The 16,936-nt window shown below is 45.3% G+C and overlaps 1 protein-coding gene across 1 annotated transcript in view; it reads left to right on the plus strand.

The window, feature by feature from the left end:
- Window positions 1–16,936, plus strand: part of T265_01298 (hypothetical protein) — a gene marked incomplete at both ends in the record, with an annotated part of 40,406 nt that overhangs the window by 11,653 nt on the left and 11,817 nt on the right. Inside the window, 7 exons of the mRNA XM_009165304.1 lie at window positions 1,349–1,738; window positions 9,605–9,964; window positions 10,792–11,280; window positions 11,547–12,046; window positions 13,166–13,391; window positions 14,171–14,321; window positions 14,849–15,141. Of these exons, the coding sequence (XP_009163568.1) occupies window positions 1,349–1,738; window positions 9,605–9,964; window positions 10,792–11,280; window positions 11,547–12,046; window positions 13,166–13,391; window positions 14,171–14,321; window positions 14,849–15,141 (2,409 nt within the window). The remainder of the gene's footprint in view (window positions 1–1,348; window positions 1,739–9,604; window positions 9,965–10,791; window positions 11,281–11,546; window positions 12,047–13,165; window positions 13,392–14,170; window positions 14,322–14,848; window positions 15,142–16,936) is intronic.

The raw sequence follows: 16,936 nt of genomic DNA on the forward strand, positions 1-16,936 counted from the left end.
GAAATGAGCTGTTGCAATCCTGATGATAGTGGCCGTGAGGAGCTGTTAGAGCACATGAGGCTCGAGTTACAACTTGGGCTGCTGTGGTACGATCAGCAGGAAGATTGATGTTTTGATGAGTCATGTACCAAAACCGAAAATCTGTGATTTCCAAAGACATACAGTGCCAAAGAAATTTCGCCTAGGGCTACTTTGGCTTCCGATGTTAAGTAGAAAACGAACGTTCCAGTATCTTGTATACAGTGGATTGATTTCGACGGAGAAGGCCCTTAATGTGTATTTGTCACCGCCTCGACTGAGCCAACCTCCGGGATGCTGTGACCGGAACCAGACATGATCATGAAGTAACCTTAGAATTTGTGTATGAGTGCGGCACGGGTTTTGTTTGGGTTACGCCTCTAGCTACTGCACAGCTCAGTGCACAGTCCGAGGTAGTGCAAAGAAGTTTGTGAACAACAAAATCTTCAGAAGGGGCGCTGGATCCTATCCGCTTATTCCGTCAGATGTGATGTTTCTTAGTTCGTTTATATGGGAACCCAGCGGGTTCCAAGGATCCGGTTGACCGTTCCACGGCTGTAGGCTAGTTCCGCAGGACCAAGCAATGACATGTGAAACCTTTTGTGGCCTGTTTCATGGAGTCGCCATTGAGTCCATTTGTTGTTTGATAGGAGAATCGATTATATTAATCTAGGACGCACTACCCCTGGTGACTTTACAGCCAAAGCCCCTGTGCTTGCAACAGTTATCACACCATGATCACCTTGTCGTGTCACGATGAAGGGAGATGTGGGCTTTGCGGTGATTTTCGACGGATAATGTTGATCAGAGTAACTGGTCACCACAGTTTCTACCTGCAGCCTGTTTGTCACCATATAGGCGTGTTTCGAAAGGTGATGTTAAGCGGAAATCAATCATGCTTGAGTATTGAACTGATATTTTGAGCTTCTCGATGTTGATTAAGGAAAGCATAAGAGGAAGGATTCGGCACGGAATCTAATGCTAATCTAATCTGATGCTAGTCGTTTCTTGTCGAGTTCCTAATTCGTTCGTTGTTACATGCTTGCCTGTAAGACGCTACGACAACTGTCACTTATCGTTTTACTACTTGCATTCCGGTTACGCACTAACCCGTTAACTTTACTATTGGCATGGCCAATTTGTATGATGATTACTTTGAATTCTGGCGGTCAGGGTTGAATACTATCACACGACTCCTTGGTGTCCTCTTTCGAATTTGTTTAGAATGCCAGGCGCATCTTGTGTTTAGCTAAGATTTTGTTTTATTTGCTCCTCCCCTTTCCCAGTCCTCGACATGGGTTTCTTTACGATCGACTTCTTGACTCATCAGAATGCAATTTACTGGACAACAGTTTCACTGGAGATGGTGGGCTGGACGTTCTCAATACGACGAATGAAGAGGAACTATTGGGGGGAGAAGATCGTTCCAACGACCGATCATCGGATGTCTCCGAACGCAGTGGCTGCACCAGTTTGGCTAGCAGCGCTCACGCGCTTGGACGACGTATGCAGCACAACACTGTTCTTGCTGATTGTAGCCTCACGTCGGATGACTTAGTTGAGGTACCTGAAGCACGTGCTTCTCAGAGAGTCTTCAATACGGTAGAGCCACCCGACTGTTCGAGCACCGGGCGAACAAGGCATTCAGGTCAGCCATCATCTGTGGAAGCGGTGGAGAAACGTACTCGGTTTTCTATCTCGGAATTTTCCCGAGCCAACGGTAAGAAGATTCATCATGTTGACAGTCAAGGTTTTTTCCCTATTAGAACTTACATGATCCTGCTCCTGAGAATGCCTGCTTGATATCCTGTGGACAATAGAGGCTTGCATGATTACTCACAAACACATTGAGAGTTTGATGCCATTAAGCTTTTCCAAAGCCCACAGGTTTGTGAAGCAGACGGGGGTTTTCTGATAAGCAAGTTTGTTTGTTTGGGCCTGAATTTGTCTAGTTTCCTCTTTAGAACTATAAGAGTCTAGTCAGTCGTCCTGGGATTGACGCAGAGTTCTTAGTTGTTCCTCTCCTCAACAGTATGTTCAAGAGTAAGCTCATAGAACCGAACGGGATGTGAGGTGGAAGTATGCATTTAAACTGAGGTGTGGAGTTTTTAGCAAGATGCTTCTTAGAAAAGATGGTGTCAACGTCAAGAAATACAAAACAGGGGAGTCTCTGGCGTTGCACAACTACAACCTATCGGTTAAACAGTCGGTCGGGTCGCCTTACTCTCTGCATGAAGTAGGGCTGATTGACGTGCCTATGCTGCCACTACTGCTACCCTCCCTAGTCTGGCATGTACCTCTTCATGTACACAGCCTTCTTCAATGGGACTGATCCTCACCATGAGGTACAACGTTTGGGCAGAAGCGGTTGGCACCAGCGTTCAACGTTTCAACTTACTCCTCTTTGGGTGCAATTACTTCCTCGAATCTGAGTCACGTCAACTGACTGTCATCGCAGCAAAATTCGTTAATTAAATGAGGATGCAGCTATCCGGCGCCTTTCGTTGACTATGGACCTGTTCTACCTGTATTATAGCCTGTCAGTCGAAAGAATCACCTTGTGAATGAATCTCCACCGATTTGCCTGTGAAATCACATTTCCAACGAAACGCTGGTTGCTCTGCATGCTTGCGCTTCCACCGCTATGGACGTGGCGTTCTGAGCCGTAGTTTTGGCAACCTGACACTATATCAGTCCTTGTGCTTCCTTCGGGTGACATGGCAGCTATTCACCAAAAGGGGTATCGCAGCTGACCAATTACCATTTGTGTATTATTACTTGCAGACAACGATCCTTCGTTTGGTTCGCCCGAGAATGATGACTGCTTCATTTCTATATATTTTTAATCGTTCGTATCGAGCTTCACAGTAGTGTCAGCCAAAACTCAGTTGTAGTTAAATATTGGTGTTCGTCGTTCGTAACACGACCTCCCTAGATAGTCTTAGCGTAAAGCAAGACAGGCTGAAATCGATTGCACTTATAAATGGTACACATTGTTAATGCAGTATGTATTGGTTCTTTCCAGCAATCAGTTGGGCCACGCAAAACCACAAAAGTCGGATTGTTCCAGTGGAGTTTTCTCAATAAGTGCGCTACTATGAATACAATAATAAAATGATAAAATTGCACAGACCTCAAATCGTGCGCCGGCTTCCGTAGACCTTTTTAGAAACTGCTAATTCCAGACGGGATCCCAAAGTTCACACTAACTTGAGGCAAGGTGGCCACAAGATAGCGAAGCCCACATGTTGATTTAAACAGCGCGATAACAAGTTCAAAGGGCAGTTTACGTTCAGGACAAAAACAAGAAAGGTAGTGTATACGCAAAACCGAAAAAACAAAAAAAGGAAGTCGCGTTGTACTCAACAAGAATAGAGGAAAAGAATTAACACTACGTGACCTCGAAACGACGCACAATGTCACTTCTGAACATTAGTAGTCTTTGTTCGCAGTGTCATTCGATTTGGATGAATGCTCCGCTTGTCGCAAAACCAACAGACAAAGAACAGGACTATTTGTCAGCCCAGTTTGGATTTGTCCTGTCTTTTCTTCTGGCTGCTTTCTACTCCGCCGCGTTCGGCAGAGTACGTATTACTTTTCCTTAAGTTCGCATACCCATAGACTGGAAAAACTGCACGCGAAGCGCTCCCTTAGGCAGTTTTATCTATCATCACAAAGTTGTCATCGCGGATGCGGATGTTTTCCACTTTCCTAATGAGCAGTATACCAGGGCACTTCCAACTGAACCAAAAATCTCGTTTCTTCTTACATTTATACTCAGAAAGTAAGAAATTCCCAATGTCAGATGTGGCGCTTGACCATGCGCCTACTATTTGACAGCAGGCATGGAGCTAGCGGACAGTTTTGCGTATCTCACAAACCGTATCCTCTGTCTTTGAACGTCATGGTTCACATGCGTTTAGGATTTTTAGGGCTCGGTTTTTATTTCTTCCGACACGTGACATCGCACTGACGTTTGATGGATAGTTTTTCACACAAAGAGGGGAAGCACTCCGCCAGCACAACCACACAGTAGTGTGTGACCACGTGCCTTTTGCTTGAAGAATGTTCGCACGGTACAGCCATGGGCACTTAAGTAGTCTTGTGCAATGTTGTCTGTTCGTCACCATAAACTGTCTATCCTACCTCGGCAATAATAACACAATGTGCCAGTTTGCCTCATTCATCTCCCAACTTTGGTTTGCCTCACTTAAGTTCGAGATTACCAGTGCCAGATATTATATTCATAAGTTCTGAAGAAATCAGTGCATGGTCCTCTTCACACGTTTTTTCACTGTTTGGAAGCTGCTTAGTCTAAAAAATATGGGTTCGCTTCCGGATTTGGAATCGCTTGGCTCTTTTACAAGTGCGAAGGCCGACGTTGCTTATATGGGTTCTCGTTTCGGCTCCAATGATTTCTATGCTTGCTCGCCCCGGACGAAGCCACTTGAACGAGCCGGCCGAAACGACTATCTTCCCCTTATGAGAGGCACTCGCCACTGAGTGTTTCTCCATGGGCAGGGTGAGATGAAAGCGGCTGGTATCAGACTTGGTGTTGTGGGATCTTCGCGCCTTTCTGACTGAGACTCTCGTGATCCCGCTTGCAGGTGGTTAGAAACTGCAGTACATGACACGCAACCTACCCTGGTGGCTCACCTGCTATCATTTCCTACCCGGACTGCCTAATTGAAGTTCGCCTGTTGTTGTGCGCTTGACTTAGGTTGGGTGAGGTTCGTAAAATACTCTGGGTTGATCCCGCTGATGTTGCCTTACTGGTGCTCAGATTTACTTAGTGCTGTGTGAAGGAGCAGGCACCTTACTTTTGATCGTTTCCCTTAAAGACAAAGGGATTCTTCGTACTGATTTTCTACCTTAACCCCTTTTTGACTCTTTACTAAGACTTTCTCTACTTGTGGTTGTGTGGCATTCAAGCACTGGCATGTATCACTGGTGTATTGTTGTCAATGATGACGGTGATGATGATGTTGATGTTTCAATGTGCCGACGAAAAGTGATTTACTGATGGTGTAAAGAGATTTAGAAATGGAAGTCGAGCTTTCGCCCTTAAAACCAGTTTATGCTGAAAGTCCGAGTAGCACTGTACGGCTGAAATCATCATCAGTGCGCAGCTCACGAATCTCCACGGTGATTTGAACTAGCAGACTAAACGCGGCTCAGAAGAATAATAGTTCGCACTATGATTGGACCACCTTCCATCTGAGAAGTTGTCACTCGAGGAGCCAGTGATTGCGTGACCGCGTGACGCGAATCATGTTATTGACAAATGACTGGCGCCGAATCCTGTCTAAGTGCGAGTTAATCGCAATTCTGATCAATCTTTCTTGACCGAATGGTTTAGTCTTCAACCACCAGCTGGGAGGTTGCGACTTCTATGCCTCTTGGTTTTTTTGGCCCGGATCGGCTTCACTTACAGGACGAAATGTCAATTGAAACGTCCTATGTTCTGAGGAATTCTCTCTCTCTCTCTCTCCAGATGGGGATATAGGTGTGCCTCGAATTGATTGATTCTTGTTACAACTAACTCTTGAGTATCGTATGGTATCAAGAGGCAGTCTATGGTACTTTGATGAACCAGGTATCACAGTGGTCTCTCACGGATATTTTTTGGAATCCGGTGAACTATTTTCCTTGTGCTAGTCACATATTTTGTTGTCTTCTCATACGCAAATGACCTCTTGATTTTAGCTCTGGGGTGGATTCTGTACCCCGTTGCTTATAGGCTCTCCGAAACTATCGACTCCAGGCTCTTTGGGTTTTTGAAAATTAATAAAACAAACACTCCTTCAGTACCGAACTGTTTTGCAGTTTGAAAGAGGCACTGATTTAAACTTCCTCAGTGTAAGTAGCCCTAGATAGAAACACGTGAGGTATCAAGGGATGGACTCGAACTGCAGAACTCTTGGTCAGAAGTTTACTTGTCAATCCCTTGAAGATCCAAGGTACAGTGTAATTTCAAACTCATTTTTCTGACTTGAGATTTAATCTAAAAGCGAAGACCAACACGTGTAATCAGGTGGGTCGACTGATTCAGCATCAACTCGGCATTTCAGCAGAACAATCGACGATGTAATCGGGCAAAAGCGAATACTGAACAAGGAACTTCATATTTACATTTCTCTCAAAGCCCTGGGAAATGAGCTTTCGTCGTGCTACGTTTGTTCTGCGAATTTTCGTCAGTGCACCGGTAGACGCATACTACCTGGGATAAGCACTGAGTCACACGCAGTCGGGTCTAAAATCAACAAATCCAACATGACCCCGATGGTGGCACGAGTCTGCGAATATCAGAAAGTTGAACCTCACACATGTAATCATGCGTTCCTAACACAAAATATGATAATGAAGGTAGTTTGTCCTGTCTCACTCCTTTTATTTAGGGTAGTGGTAACCCATGAATCAGGTTGGGATCGCGTAGCTTTGTCGCATTGTATATCCACTTCAGTGCCGTCGCTGGACGTTATCTTACTATTTTCATTGAAGAGAAGCTCTGCTAGATCGGCTCCTTAGATGCAGTTTCAAGCTTTAGCGTGTGTTCTAATAAAACGTGAAGGATACCCGTTTTGTTCCAAGACCTTTGTGAGTCTTCCATTATCTATAACTTCTGGTTCTTTAACTTCTACCTGGACCATAATTCATCCTTCGAGGACCGGGACTCTCCGCCAGAAAGTCCAGTCTCTGCTTGGGCGTTTTATGTGGATTTCGCAGTGGTTTAAAAAAAATAATTTAAGACAGTCCCTTCAATCAAACTCTGCTCAACCTTTGGAGCAGTTCCTGTGTCTTACCCCATTTGACTCCGACAAGGATACAGAGGGAATACGAAGGGTTCTAAGCCAATGTGGGGAAGGGATACGCGACTGCGCGTTGGAAAAGCCAGTCGACTTAGTGACAACATTGTATTGTTGCCACGACGCTTATCATTATTATTACTACTGTTACTAGCGTCGTGGGTATGATGACGGTCATACTTTCTGGCCTCCCGGGTTTGTGCATTAAGTTCCTGCATGCTCGCAGCTGAGACATTATGATTTCTACACTGACTAATCGAGTTCATCTCCGAAATTTCGACTTTCCTGGTCTATCACAGTCATTTGTTTGCCACACTTGGAATTACTCACACGGTTGAATAACATTGAGTATTTTAATGACAGTTGAAAACTGCTGAGTGGTGGACTACTGAGATGGATCCTGGTAGGCACATTTACGTAGTACTGGAGCAAAGTACCGTAAAAAGAAAAAACAACAATTCATCCCATCTCCGTACCGTTAAATCTAAGAATCATGTGAAGAAACTAGTTCTTTTGTGCGAGTTAATGGTGCTGTTGGTACGGCGTAATGTTTTGTACAGCCCATAGTATGTGGTCACAAAGCATAAACATACTGGGATACTAGATATGGAGCCGAAACGTATAGCAGACGTTCCAGCAAGCTGTCTAACGATTTTCCAAAGTCTGTACCATGCAATGGTTGCTGTTGCGTAGTCAGGTGTGTCGGTAGTAGATAGACTTTGTAATTTTTTCTCACATGCTCCAGTTTTGCACTCCTCTCCAAAGTATGCCGAACTGGAACCACTCATTTGCATATTAGCAAAAAAATTTGTGACGTCAGCGTTTGTGTAGTTTCTCAGTTCGGGGGCCTGTAGACACAGATTTGGCGTGCACTTTTAGGTATTTAATCTTGCTACCCTCTACTAAGCAGGACAATAGTGGCTTCTCTCAAAGATAATTGGAAAAACAAGCAGACAACATAAAGGAAACTACTCACAAGGTTGCTGAAAACTCTTCGACAGCTCATGACCGGTTTCGCTCGTCAGGTAGGCGTAGTCCCCGAGTTTCCGTCAACATTATGTTCTACTTGAACCCAAATTAGACTGTTTCCGAGAAATAGACTCATTCAGTTGTAGAATATCATAAACGAGAGATTTAATCGAGTTTCTCGTGAAAACAAAGTTGATTTGCAAAGCAGACAACAGCTTTACTTAGCGATACAACTCAGGTCAATGATTCGTAGTTTTTAGCTAGACCGGGGTTCCGTCGAACCAACATATGCATGCAGAGAAAGTGGGTTTAAATCTCCGACTACGAGTTCTGTGGCTATCGGACACACATTACAGTATTGCAGCCAGTGTTTCTGGACAAGGTGTGAGTGGTTTCTGAAATTCCACCCCATGCTCGATCCCACCCTTAATGAAATGGCAAATGATTGACCACTAGGAAATTCATACCTCAAAGTTGCCTGACAGGTTTCGTGTTACTTGAGTTTTACACCGCTTCTCAGTGCCTCAAGTTAATTTTAACCTGAGACCTGTTTTCGAATGGATAAATTCGGTTTGAACATGCCTCATTAGTCATTCGGACAACACTCTGTTTATCCAGTCCTCAAAAATGCCACATTAATGATTCAGTCAGGCAGCCTCCACAATCCGTGTGTCAGCAAACATATCTCAGCTGGTTGTTTTTGGTGCACGTGAATCGGTTGGTGTTTCTATGAGGACAGATCATAGTGCTTATTTTATCTCACGGCGACATCCCATACTGTCATTTCCAACCAAAGGTGCAGTGAATCGGCTGGAGTGTTTGATTTTCTCCGCTTTACTCGTTCACTATCCTAATTTCCTTCTCAAGTTGCACGAACAGTACCAATGAACACATCCTATATAATGAAGCTTTTCCACAGATCTACAAACTTTCTTCTCAGCTTATGCATTGCACATGCGTTTCCATTTTTCACTCGTGATTTATACTCCACGCGAAAGCCTTTTCATGATGGTTACGTGACTGCTAACAGCAGATGCTGGAACCGTATTATATTAGAAGTGCTCCCTTCGCGTACAGTGCTCGCGCTCAAATCTAGAATATACTCCTTTTGTTTTTCTGCGTCAGCTGACTCTCAAACGAGGATGGGCTACCTCTACACAGAACTGAATAGGGCTTCCATTTATGGAAGCACTCACTTGTGTCTTGCATATCCAAGGTAGAAGGGTTTTACGGTATCCCAGTCGGAAGTTTCTACAACAGAGGTCGTATCTCCTTTCATCGTTGTCTTAGCTGTTTGATGCTTGATCTAATCTCTGTTGTTGTCTTCGCATGCCGTAACACGTCATCAACAGATGTGGGTTGTTGAGTTACTCGCTCCATTCATCTGGTTCAACCTGCTTGTGGAAGCAAAGTGCGGGGGCCTGACTGCTGCTGAATACAAACGACTACAGTGTTACTACACCACCACCGTCACTGCCACAACTGGCACTATCACCAATACCACGAGAGAGAAAAAGGTGTTTTCCCCTCCCCCTGAATGTAGCTGCTCTCCTGAGGATCGCGCACCGAGTCGTGACCGTACGGGCAATGCTGTTGTGTACGCCAAAATTAGAGTAATCTTTTTTCGAAGGGGCCTCAGGTGTGAGGCAGTTTTTCGGCTGACAGGTTGTGATAACTACTTCATAATACCACGACATTCTCATGAGCCATAGATGTTCCCTCTTTGTTAAACGGAATGAAACTTGTCAGCTTCGTTGCGGTAGCCAGTGTCATTTCGAACCAAATGCAAGTCGCGATTTTTTCTACTCTAGACTCGTATGGTCCCCGTCAAGAAACCCAACGTGCGCCTGGACGTCGATCGGTCCAAAGATCATCGTTCGGTGCGACTGAACGGGACCACAAACCAAATGGTTGCAATAGTTTACGAGCTCGTCTTGTTCGCACCACGTCGGCAGAGCTGTTGTTGCGTCATGATGTTTCACGGAGACTCTCGCCCATAGCTGCGATCGGCTTGCCGGCTGCTGGTCCATCCTCGGATTCTCACCAACCAAATCCGTCAAACCCAAAACGTTCGTCCTCTCTGAACAACTTGCAGAGCGCCTCTGAGTTTCGTGTGCGATCGACTGAGATGCAAGAGACTCAGGATGGTAACGATTCCCTGCCAACACCTGGTGTGTTTTGTTCCGTTTTTCTTTGTCTTGTGTACACCTCAACGTCTTAGCTGTTCAACTGGGCCACCACTGGCCCATCAAACACAAATAAGCACTATCCTTGTGAATATAGTATTATTCCCTATGTTCAAAATCGACTGCCTTTTACACTTTTTCCGGTCTAGTTGGGCCCGAGGTTAAAGTAAGAGTAACACTTTCGCTGTCGATGCAGGAACTGTTTGCGTAATACAAATTTGTGATCATGTTTTCCTACGTCCAATAGTTACGATATTTACGTCCACCGCGGAAAAAGGGCTATTCAGCTTGCTGTTTGTGATATTTATTGTTTCGAGGAAGAAGATTGCTTATCAAGTCGTGCCAGACGGGCAGTGGTTTCTTTTTTGAGGAGTCTTTTCTAGGGTATTGCGGTGTGTGAAAGTGTATGCTACCTCATCGGTTGAGTTAGCTCTCTGAGGAATGTCGTTGGTTTCGTGGGGGATTCATCGATTGTTTCGTTTTAGAAGAAGAACTTGATAAAACTTTTCACTTCATCATAGGAGCGAGGTGGCCCAAGTGGTTAGAGCGCGAACTTACCGACAGAAAGGTCCGTGGTTCGAAGCAGATCTCTGCCTCTCGACTTCCCCTGTCCAGGCTTAGGCAAGCTGACCGTACCCCGGCTCTCATACTTCCTTTAGGTGGCATGGCAGCTAGGTACCGAAAGGGTGTTACAGCTGAATGATTATCTTTTTCAGGGATAGCGTGACAACGTAGATTTCTGACTGGGTCTTTCCTACTTTGTATGTAAGCCTACGCTACTACGTATACTCTTGTTTTCACTGTATCGGTAGATACGCAAGAAGCGGATGAACGATCCAGTGTGCGAACATGTTCATCATGCGGCATACACATTACTGGAGGGGAAGCACTTTCAAGAACGACTGACGCCCCCCGGGTACCTCTGGACGATGGCAATTTGAATGGTCGACTGGATGAGGATGATGCACTGTCCGATCTTCCACTATCGTCAGCTAATGTGTCCGGCCGGGTGACTCCACTATCCCTCGCCAGCAGTGCCTCCCGTGCCACTTCCGGAGTGGTTGTTCCCCATATAATGGACCATCCTAACAATTCACGTGGTCATGCTTACAGCCGAAGTGGATTTGTGCTCCCTACTCCACCTGTCACTTTGTCCACATCGGGTGGGGTTGGCGGTAGTGTTGGAACAGCACGGTGTTGTCTAATTGATTTTCCACCCACTATATTGCAGAGAAATATGTCTTCCGATGTTACGGACAAGTTTGGAAAGTTTGACCTGCCTCCTGTGCGGATCGCGGAATGTGAGTTATTGTTACCCGTAACGCTTTTGGAGTCCTGCATCTACTTGATGTATTCGTTGATCGTTGCGAGGCTAACATGAGACTGCTCTCGTGTGCATAATTGATACGGTGATTAGTTTTCCGAGATCATAAACACATATTACTTGGCTGTCTATCCATGGTCTTTTCTAATTGGTGATAGTAATAGCCTGTGTTAAAATCTGCTTTACCGTTTTCAACTCTGTATATTTTCTAAGTCCCGTTTATCTCTTTGCACACATTTCTAGCCGAGGCGCGATCGACTGTCAGTGACACCTGGTCCACAGATGTACTACCTTCGGACACGGAGTATCCTGATATTGGTCCTGATTTATTAGGTTCAGATATTCCCAGTGGAAGACCGAGTCATCATCATCATTATCATCATCATCATCGTCACCATTATCATCGTCACCATCACCATCGTAACCATCACGACACAGACAACTGCAACCAGCCTGCTGGTCATGTTGCACATCCCAGTCTGACAGGAGCCGGATCCATTAGGCCAGTTGCTGACCCGCGATCAGGTTCTGCCAGATTGCCTCTGGACGACGTCGAATCGCATTCTCAACCTAATCAATCTTCTCCCAATTCGCAACCAACTTCGACTCATGTGGAGTTCAGCCGACGCGAACAAAGCCCAGATCCAGACACAACTGCATCTCAACGACAAAATTCCATTCGAAAGGTTGCGCGAATTCCCAACGGATCTGTTGTTCAGTTGGATGTTAGACGGAGGCTTAAAGTAGGTTTTTGTCCACTGCTGTTTCTGACATTTACTCTCTGACCGTCACGAATTTCATTCCTAATTGGTCGGTTCGAGAGGGAATTTTCTGTTATTGGCTGAGATGACTAACTGTGTTGATGTCCATAGTGGGAGGAATCAGCACGCGATGTTCTTGTGAGTACCATCTGTGAGACGATAGTGTTTCTATGCCTATTCCTTGACCCATACTCTATGACCATTGTCATTCTTATTCGAAGGGACCGTGTAGAAGCACATGATAGGGGCCGGTGTTAAGCCCCCGAATATCATTTTATTGATCTGGGTCTGTTTTTCACACGGAACGACCACGACTGGATTAAAAAATCACGATAAAACGTCCTTCTGCATAACATCCGGCTTGTCAGAGGCTTGAAAACTAGGAAAGCTTATGATGCTTGGAGATCCCACGGGATCCCATGGGATCGTCATCCACTGCTGAATGATATAACTCACCATGTTCCCCGTATTGCTTTTTGGTGGTTGATAATCTAATCTCTATTGACATGGGATCCCCATTCTAGTCTCACAAGAACCGGAGCAGGATTTTTTAAAAGACTGACGTGAATTTAATCCAGCCACCTATTGCAACCACTTACAGGGATGTGTACATGCCTATCAGAAGAGAAACCATCAGGCTGCAACTTCTAGACTTTCATTTCTTCCTGGGAACGACCGAATGAGCGGAGGATCACATGGTTGCTGAGGCTAACTGGGTTTTAATTGTTGGCAGTGAAAAGATCGCAGTGATGCATAACTGTTGTGATAGCATTGAGACATCGACTTCTACATATTTACTATCTCTGCTCTCTATTGTTTCGTAATTAGTCCTGAACGGACGAACAATTTGCTTGTGTCTCTGCCCCACCTGGTCCTTCTTTATGGCAACATTCCTGGAGAAAGGTAATCCAACTCACACGATATCCCGAACGGCTACTTTCCATCAGTTACAATATCCAAACAAAGTTTTCCCTCGTTTTTGTTCTATTCTGTGAACACTTTGGAGTCACAATCCGAGGGTAGGATTCTTGTAAAACACCTTACCTATATATTCTATTATCTTACGGTTTGATATTGCCATAACGTTTGCACTGTTTTTAGCCTTCTGAGACCCGTGTGTATACGACACACCCCAGCACAACGGCCCCAACGCTCAGCGTTCCGCGTGGGGATAACTGCTCTACCCAATCTGTCCGTTCACTGCAGTCTTGTCCAGCCAGGAACGCAACGTGTGATACACCTGCTGGTGACGTTATGTCTACATCAAGCTCCTCAACGCGCCTAGCCGGTGTACAGCTCATCAAAGATGGATGCTCCAGACTGAAAAGTTAGCCATCTCCCAGTTCATTTTAAATTCAAACTACAAAACACATCCTGAGGACCCTTCATCGGTTTGCTGCTCGTTGTTTACTTTTACAAACGGTGTTTGGCAGGAGAATTTCACAAGCAGACAGTGCTTGTTCATGACAGAGTCCAATAGTTCCAACCGAAGAACTGCTTTTAAACACTGCATGTGGATCTTAATTTTCATTAGTCTTGGACTACACGGTACACCCAAATCAGGATGTTGACTTTGGCTTGTGGGGTTCAGATCAAGGTGCCGAGAGTTCTCTTCACCACAACAGATGTGCTCAAACTTTCTTGTGACTATGTCTGTTACGGGAACAAATTTGTTAATAGGCAACGTAGTCAGCAATTGTGCCTTCTACAATTCACAGAAAAGCATCATAACCTGTAAACATTTCTGACTATCTTGCAAGAGTTGTGTTATCTGTACTTTGGTACAGCGAACGAAATCAATGCTGGACTTATCTTTTTTACGGTTAAACCCGATCGGGTCAGCAAACAGTGACAACTGAGTGAGGTTACATTTGTATTTATATTGTTATATGGGTGTGGTATCTCGCTCGGCTTAATGTTGCCTAACAAACAAAACAGTTGTCCACCATACAGAGAGGGTTCAGCACCATAAGCCATGGTGGCTAGCTTGTGTTGTAAGTCTAAACGTGACACCTCCCTTAGCCTATTGGAAAAGTATATGGTTGTCGTATTGTCTCTTCTTACAGAAAAGAACTTCGTTCACTCCTGTCATTTCTCCCTTTACAGGTAAGGTGGTACTGCGCTCGCGTTTTTCTCTCAAGCAGAGTGTAAATCCTACCAACAGTCCACGATCAATGTTCCACTGGAATCCGGACAGCAAGCAAGCAACTGACAGTACGAAACGAATGGAAGAAACAGCGATACCAACTCAACCGGAGTCGGTAAGCATGTCTTGCCACAAGTGCAATATATATCCTGCCAAGTACCGGCTTCCTCGTTGTTCGTTTCCATTGGTTGGTTGGATTGACCAGTAATGTTCTAATTGGGGACACAAAGATGGAAGAAGATTAGTTGAGCCCTCCCTGAGGGCTGACTCCTTTTTAGAGGGACCCCACATTAGGTCATAACTGAGAGGAATGCTGATTTAAATGCTCCTCAGTCTTCCCAGTGGGGTTGTTACAGCAAAGAAACAAAGAACCTTACTGTGCTTGTGACTGGTTTAAGAACAATATGATCGTCTCCTCGCTTCGGGTTTCGCACCTACTATAAGCAGGATAAGAGACAGGATTTGATTTACGGGCGGTAGGTTAAGATTCTGTGAGAAGGCAGACTTTCTCATCTATGGACTGTAGATCATGGATCTAACCATTCTTCTGGTTGTCAAAAACGCCCTCTGAATTCCACATTCAACCGTCCCCTAACCACAACAACTGACTGTTCACTCCTATTCCAATCGAATTACAGAATATCGGCACAAGACCAGTGGCTGATGCCGAAGCAGCAACGACGTCACAATCTGTGCCGGAAATTGCACCACTTTCCAGTTCACTTGCCTCGCTGTCCTCACATGCAACCAATTCTTCGTCTGCATCTTCCTCCGCACACAGCTGAACATCGACCACTTGCCTCGCTGTCCTCACATGCAACCAATTCTTCGTCTGCATCTTCCTCCGCACACAGCTTGAACATCGACCCGGATGATTTCACGACCCATGTGGCTCCGGATTCCAATGCGACTACACTGATTGTTAGGGGAGGTAGGTATTGATTTTAAACCTTTTTGTGACCACCATTTCGTTTCACACTGTGATCTTGGTCTATCTGTACAAAGCTCATATTCTGTTCGTGCAGGATTGATGAGTTGGTCGCTGATCTGTTCGCCGAGTTTGGTTGCTTGCAAGCGTTTCGTTTCTAGTCGAGGGGACACTGTCACTGTGTAGTTGAGTGGGTCAACGGCCACCTAATCAGTCACCAGTAAGATCACCCGGGCTACCAATATTTCGAGGCAAAATGAGATCCAGCAGCATCGGTATGGTCGCTTCAGTCGTGTCCAATCCACCTGCATAACTATGTTTGCTAGACACTTCGACCTCCAATGGCACCTGCTTTAACGACTGTTCGTTGTTTCTATTACGCTTGTTTCACTGGGAACGAAACTTCAATCCCTGGATCGCTTGAAGCCGCTGTTGAACATCTGCAATGTGTGTACCTTTACTTGAATCGCATTCTTCTTGCCTGTTCCTTTGTTAGTTTACATAAACCGTATGTAGGAAGAGGATAACCACTCTCGGGGCATATGCAGTTTTCTAGCTCTGATCAGCCATGAGGTAGAATTTTCTCCACTCGTTGGACTCACTTCATTCTTTTCTGAGGATGTTTTTAGGGTTGATCATTTAGATGCCCCATAAGTTTACTACGACAGCTGTTGTGTTGCAAATGGTGGATGGCTCACTTGCCGTCCGTCGAAGTACTTTCTCCCTCTGTCGATCATTTTTCGTCTTGTTTTCGATGTTCTTCTCGGGATTACCCTCTATGAAATCAACAGCTACATTTTTAATGGATGTGAGTCACTGATTGGCAGTGACATCTTTCAGTTTTTCACCATAATAAGTGTTGACTGTAAACCTATCCCACAATTCAACTTTAGTGCTGAGCGTCGTATCTCCGACGATTGCAGTGTCCGCAGGGGGATCAGCTTGACCCCGGTTGGCGCCAATTGTGCTTCGTCGCCTTACGGTGGTTCGTGAGATACTGACTCGAGAACAGCAAGCGGGATTCCGGCCTGGTAGGGGTTGTGTTGACCAAATCTTCACACTGCGTCAGGTGCTAACACAACGTCATACGTATAAGCGACCCACAATTCTAGTATTCCTGGATTTCCGAGGCGCATTCGACTCGGTTGATCGGTCTGTTCTTCTTGAGACGCTTGCCCACCAAGGAATGCCCCGGAAGTTTGTAAACATCATACGTTCTTTGTATTCTCAAACTTCTGGATGAGTGTACGGAGAGCTCTCCAAAAGCTTCCGTACACAAAGCGGTGTCCGTCAGGGATGCCCACTCACTCCATTCCTTTTTAAATTAGTGGTCGATGAAATAATGAGACGAACGCTGCAAGGTCTCCAAAACCCTGGTGTTCAAATAGCCTGTGAAGAAAACCTTGTCGATCTGGAATATGCAGACGACATCGTTCTCATGTTCGAAGAGGAGGAAAAGGCGCAAGTATTTTTGGATGGACTGACCGAGGTCACCCCGTCCTTTGGTATGCATTTTGCACCCACAAAGTGTAAGGTCATGCTTGTAGACGTACAGTCACTGAACACGCCCCTTACAATCCAGGGAGAGGTACTGGAAGTTGTGGAGCGTTTTACATACCTTGGAAGTTGTATTAGTTCTGATTGCAGTGTGACAGATGAGGTGAATGCACGAATCTGCAAGGATCGGGCCGCGTTTGCTAACTTGAGACACCTATGGCGTCAGAATGGTTTATCCCTGAATCTGAAAGGACGTGTGTATCAAGCTACAGTACGGGCTGTTTCGTTGTATGGCTGTGAG

This window comes from Opisthorchis viverrini, assembly GCF_000715545.1.
Source record: "Opisthorchis viverrini unplaced genomic scaffold opera_v5_14, whole genome shotgun sequence".
NCBI lineage: Eukaryota > Metazoa > Platyhelminthes > Trematoda > Opisthorchiida > Opisthorchiidae > Opisthorchis > Opisthorchis viverrini.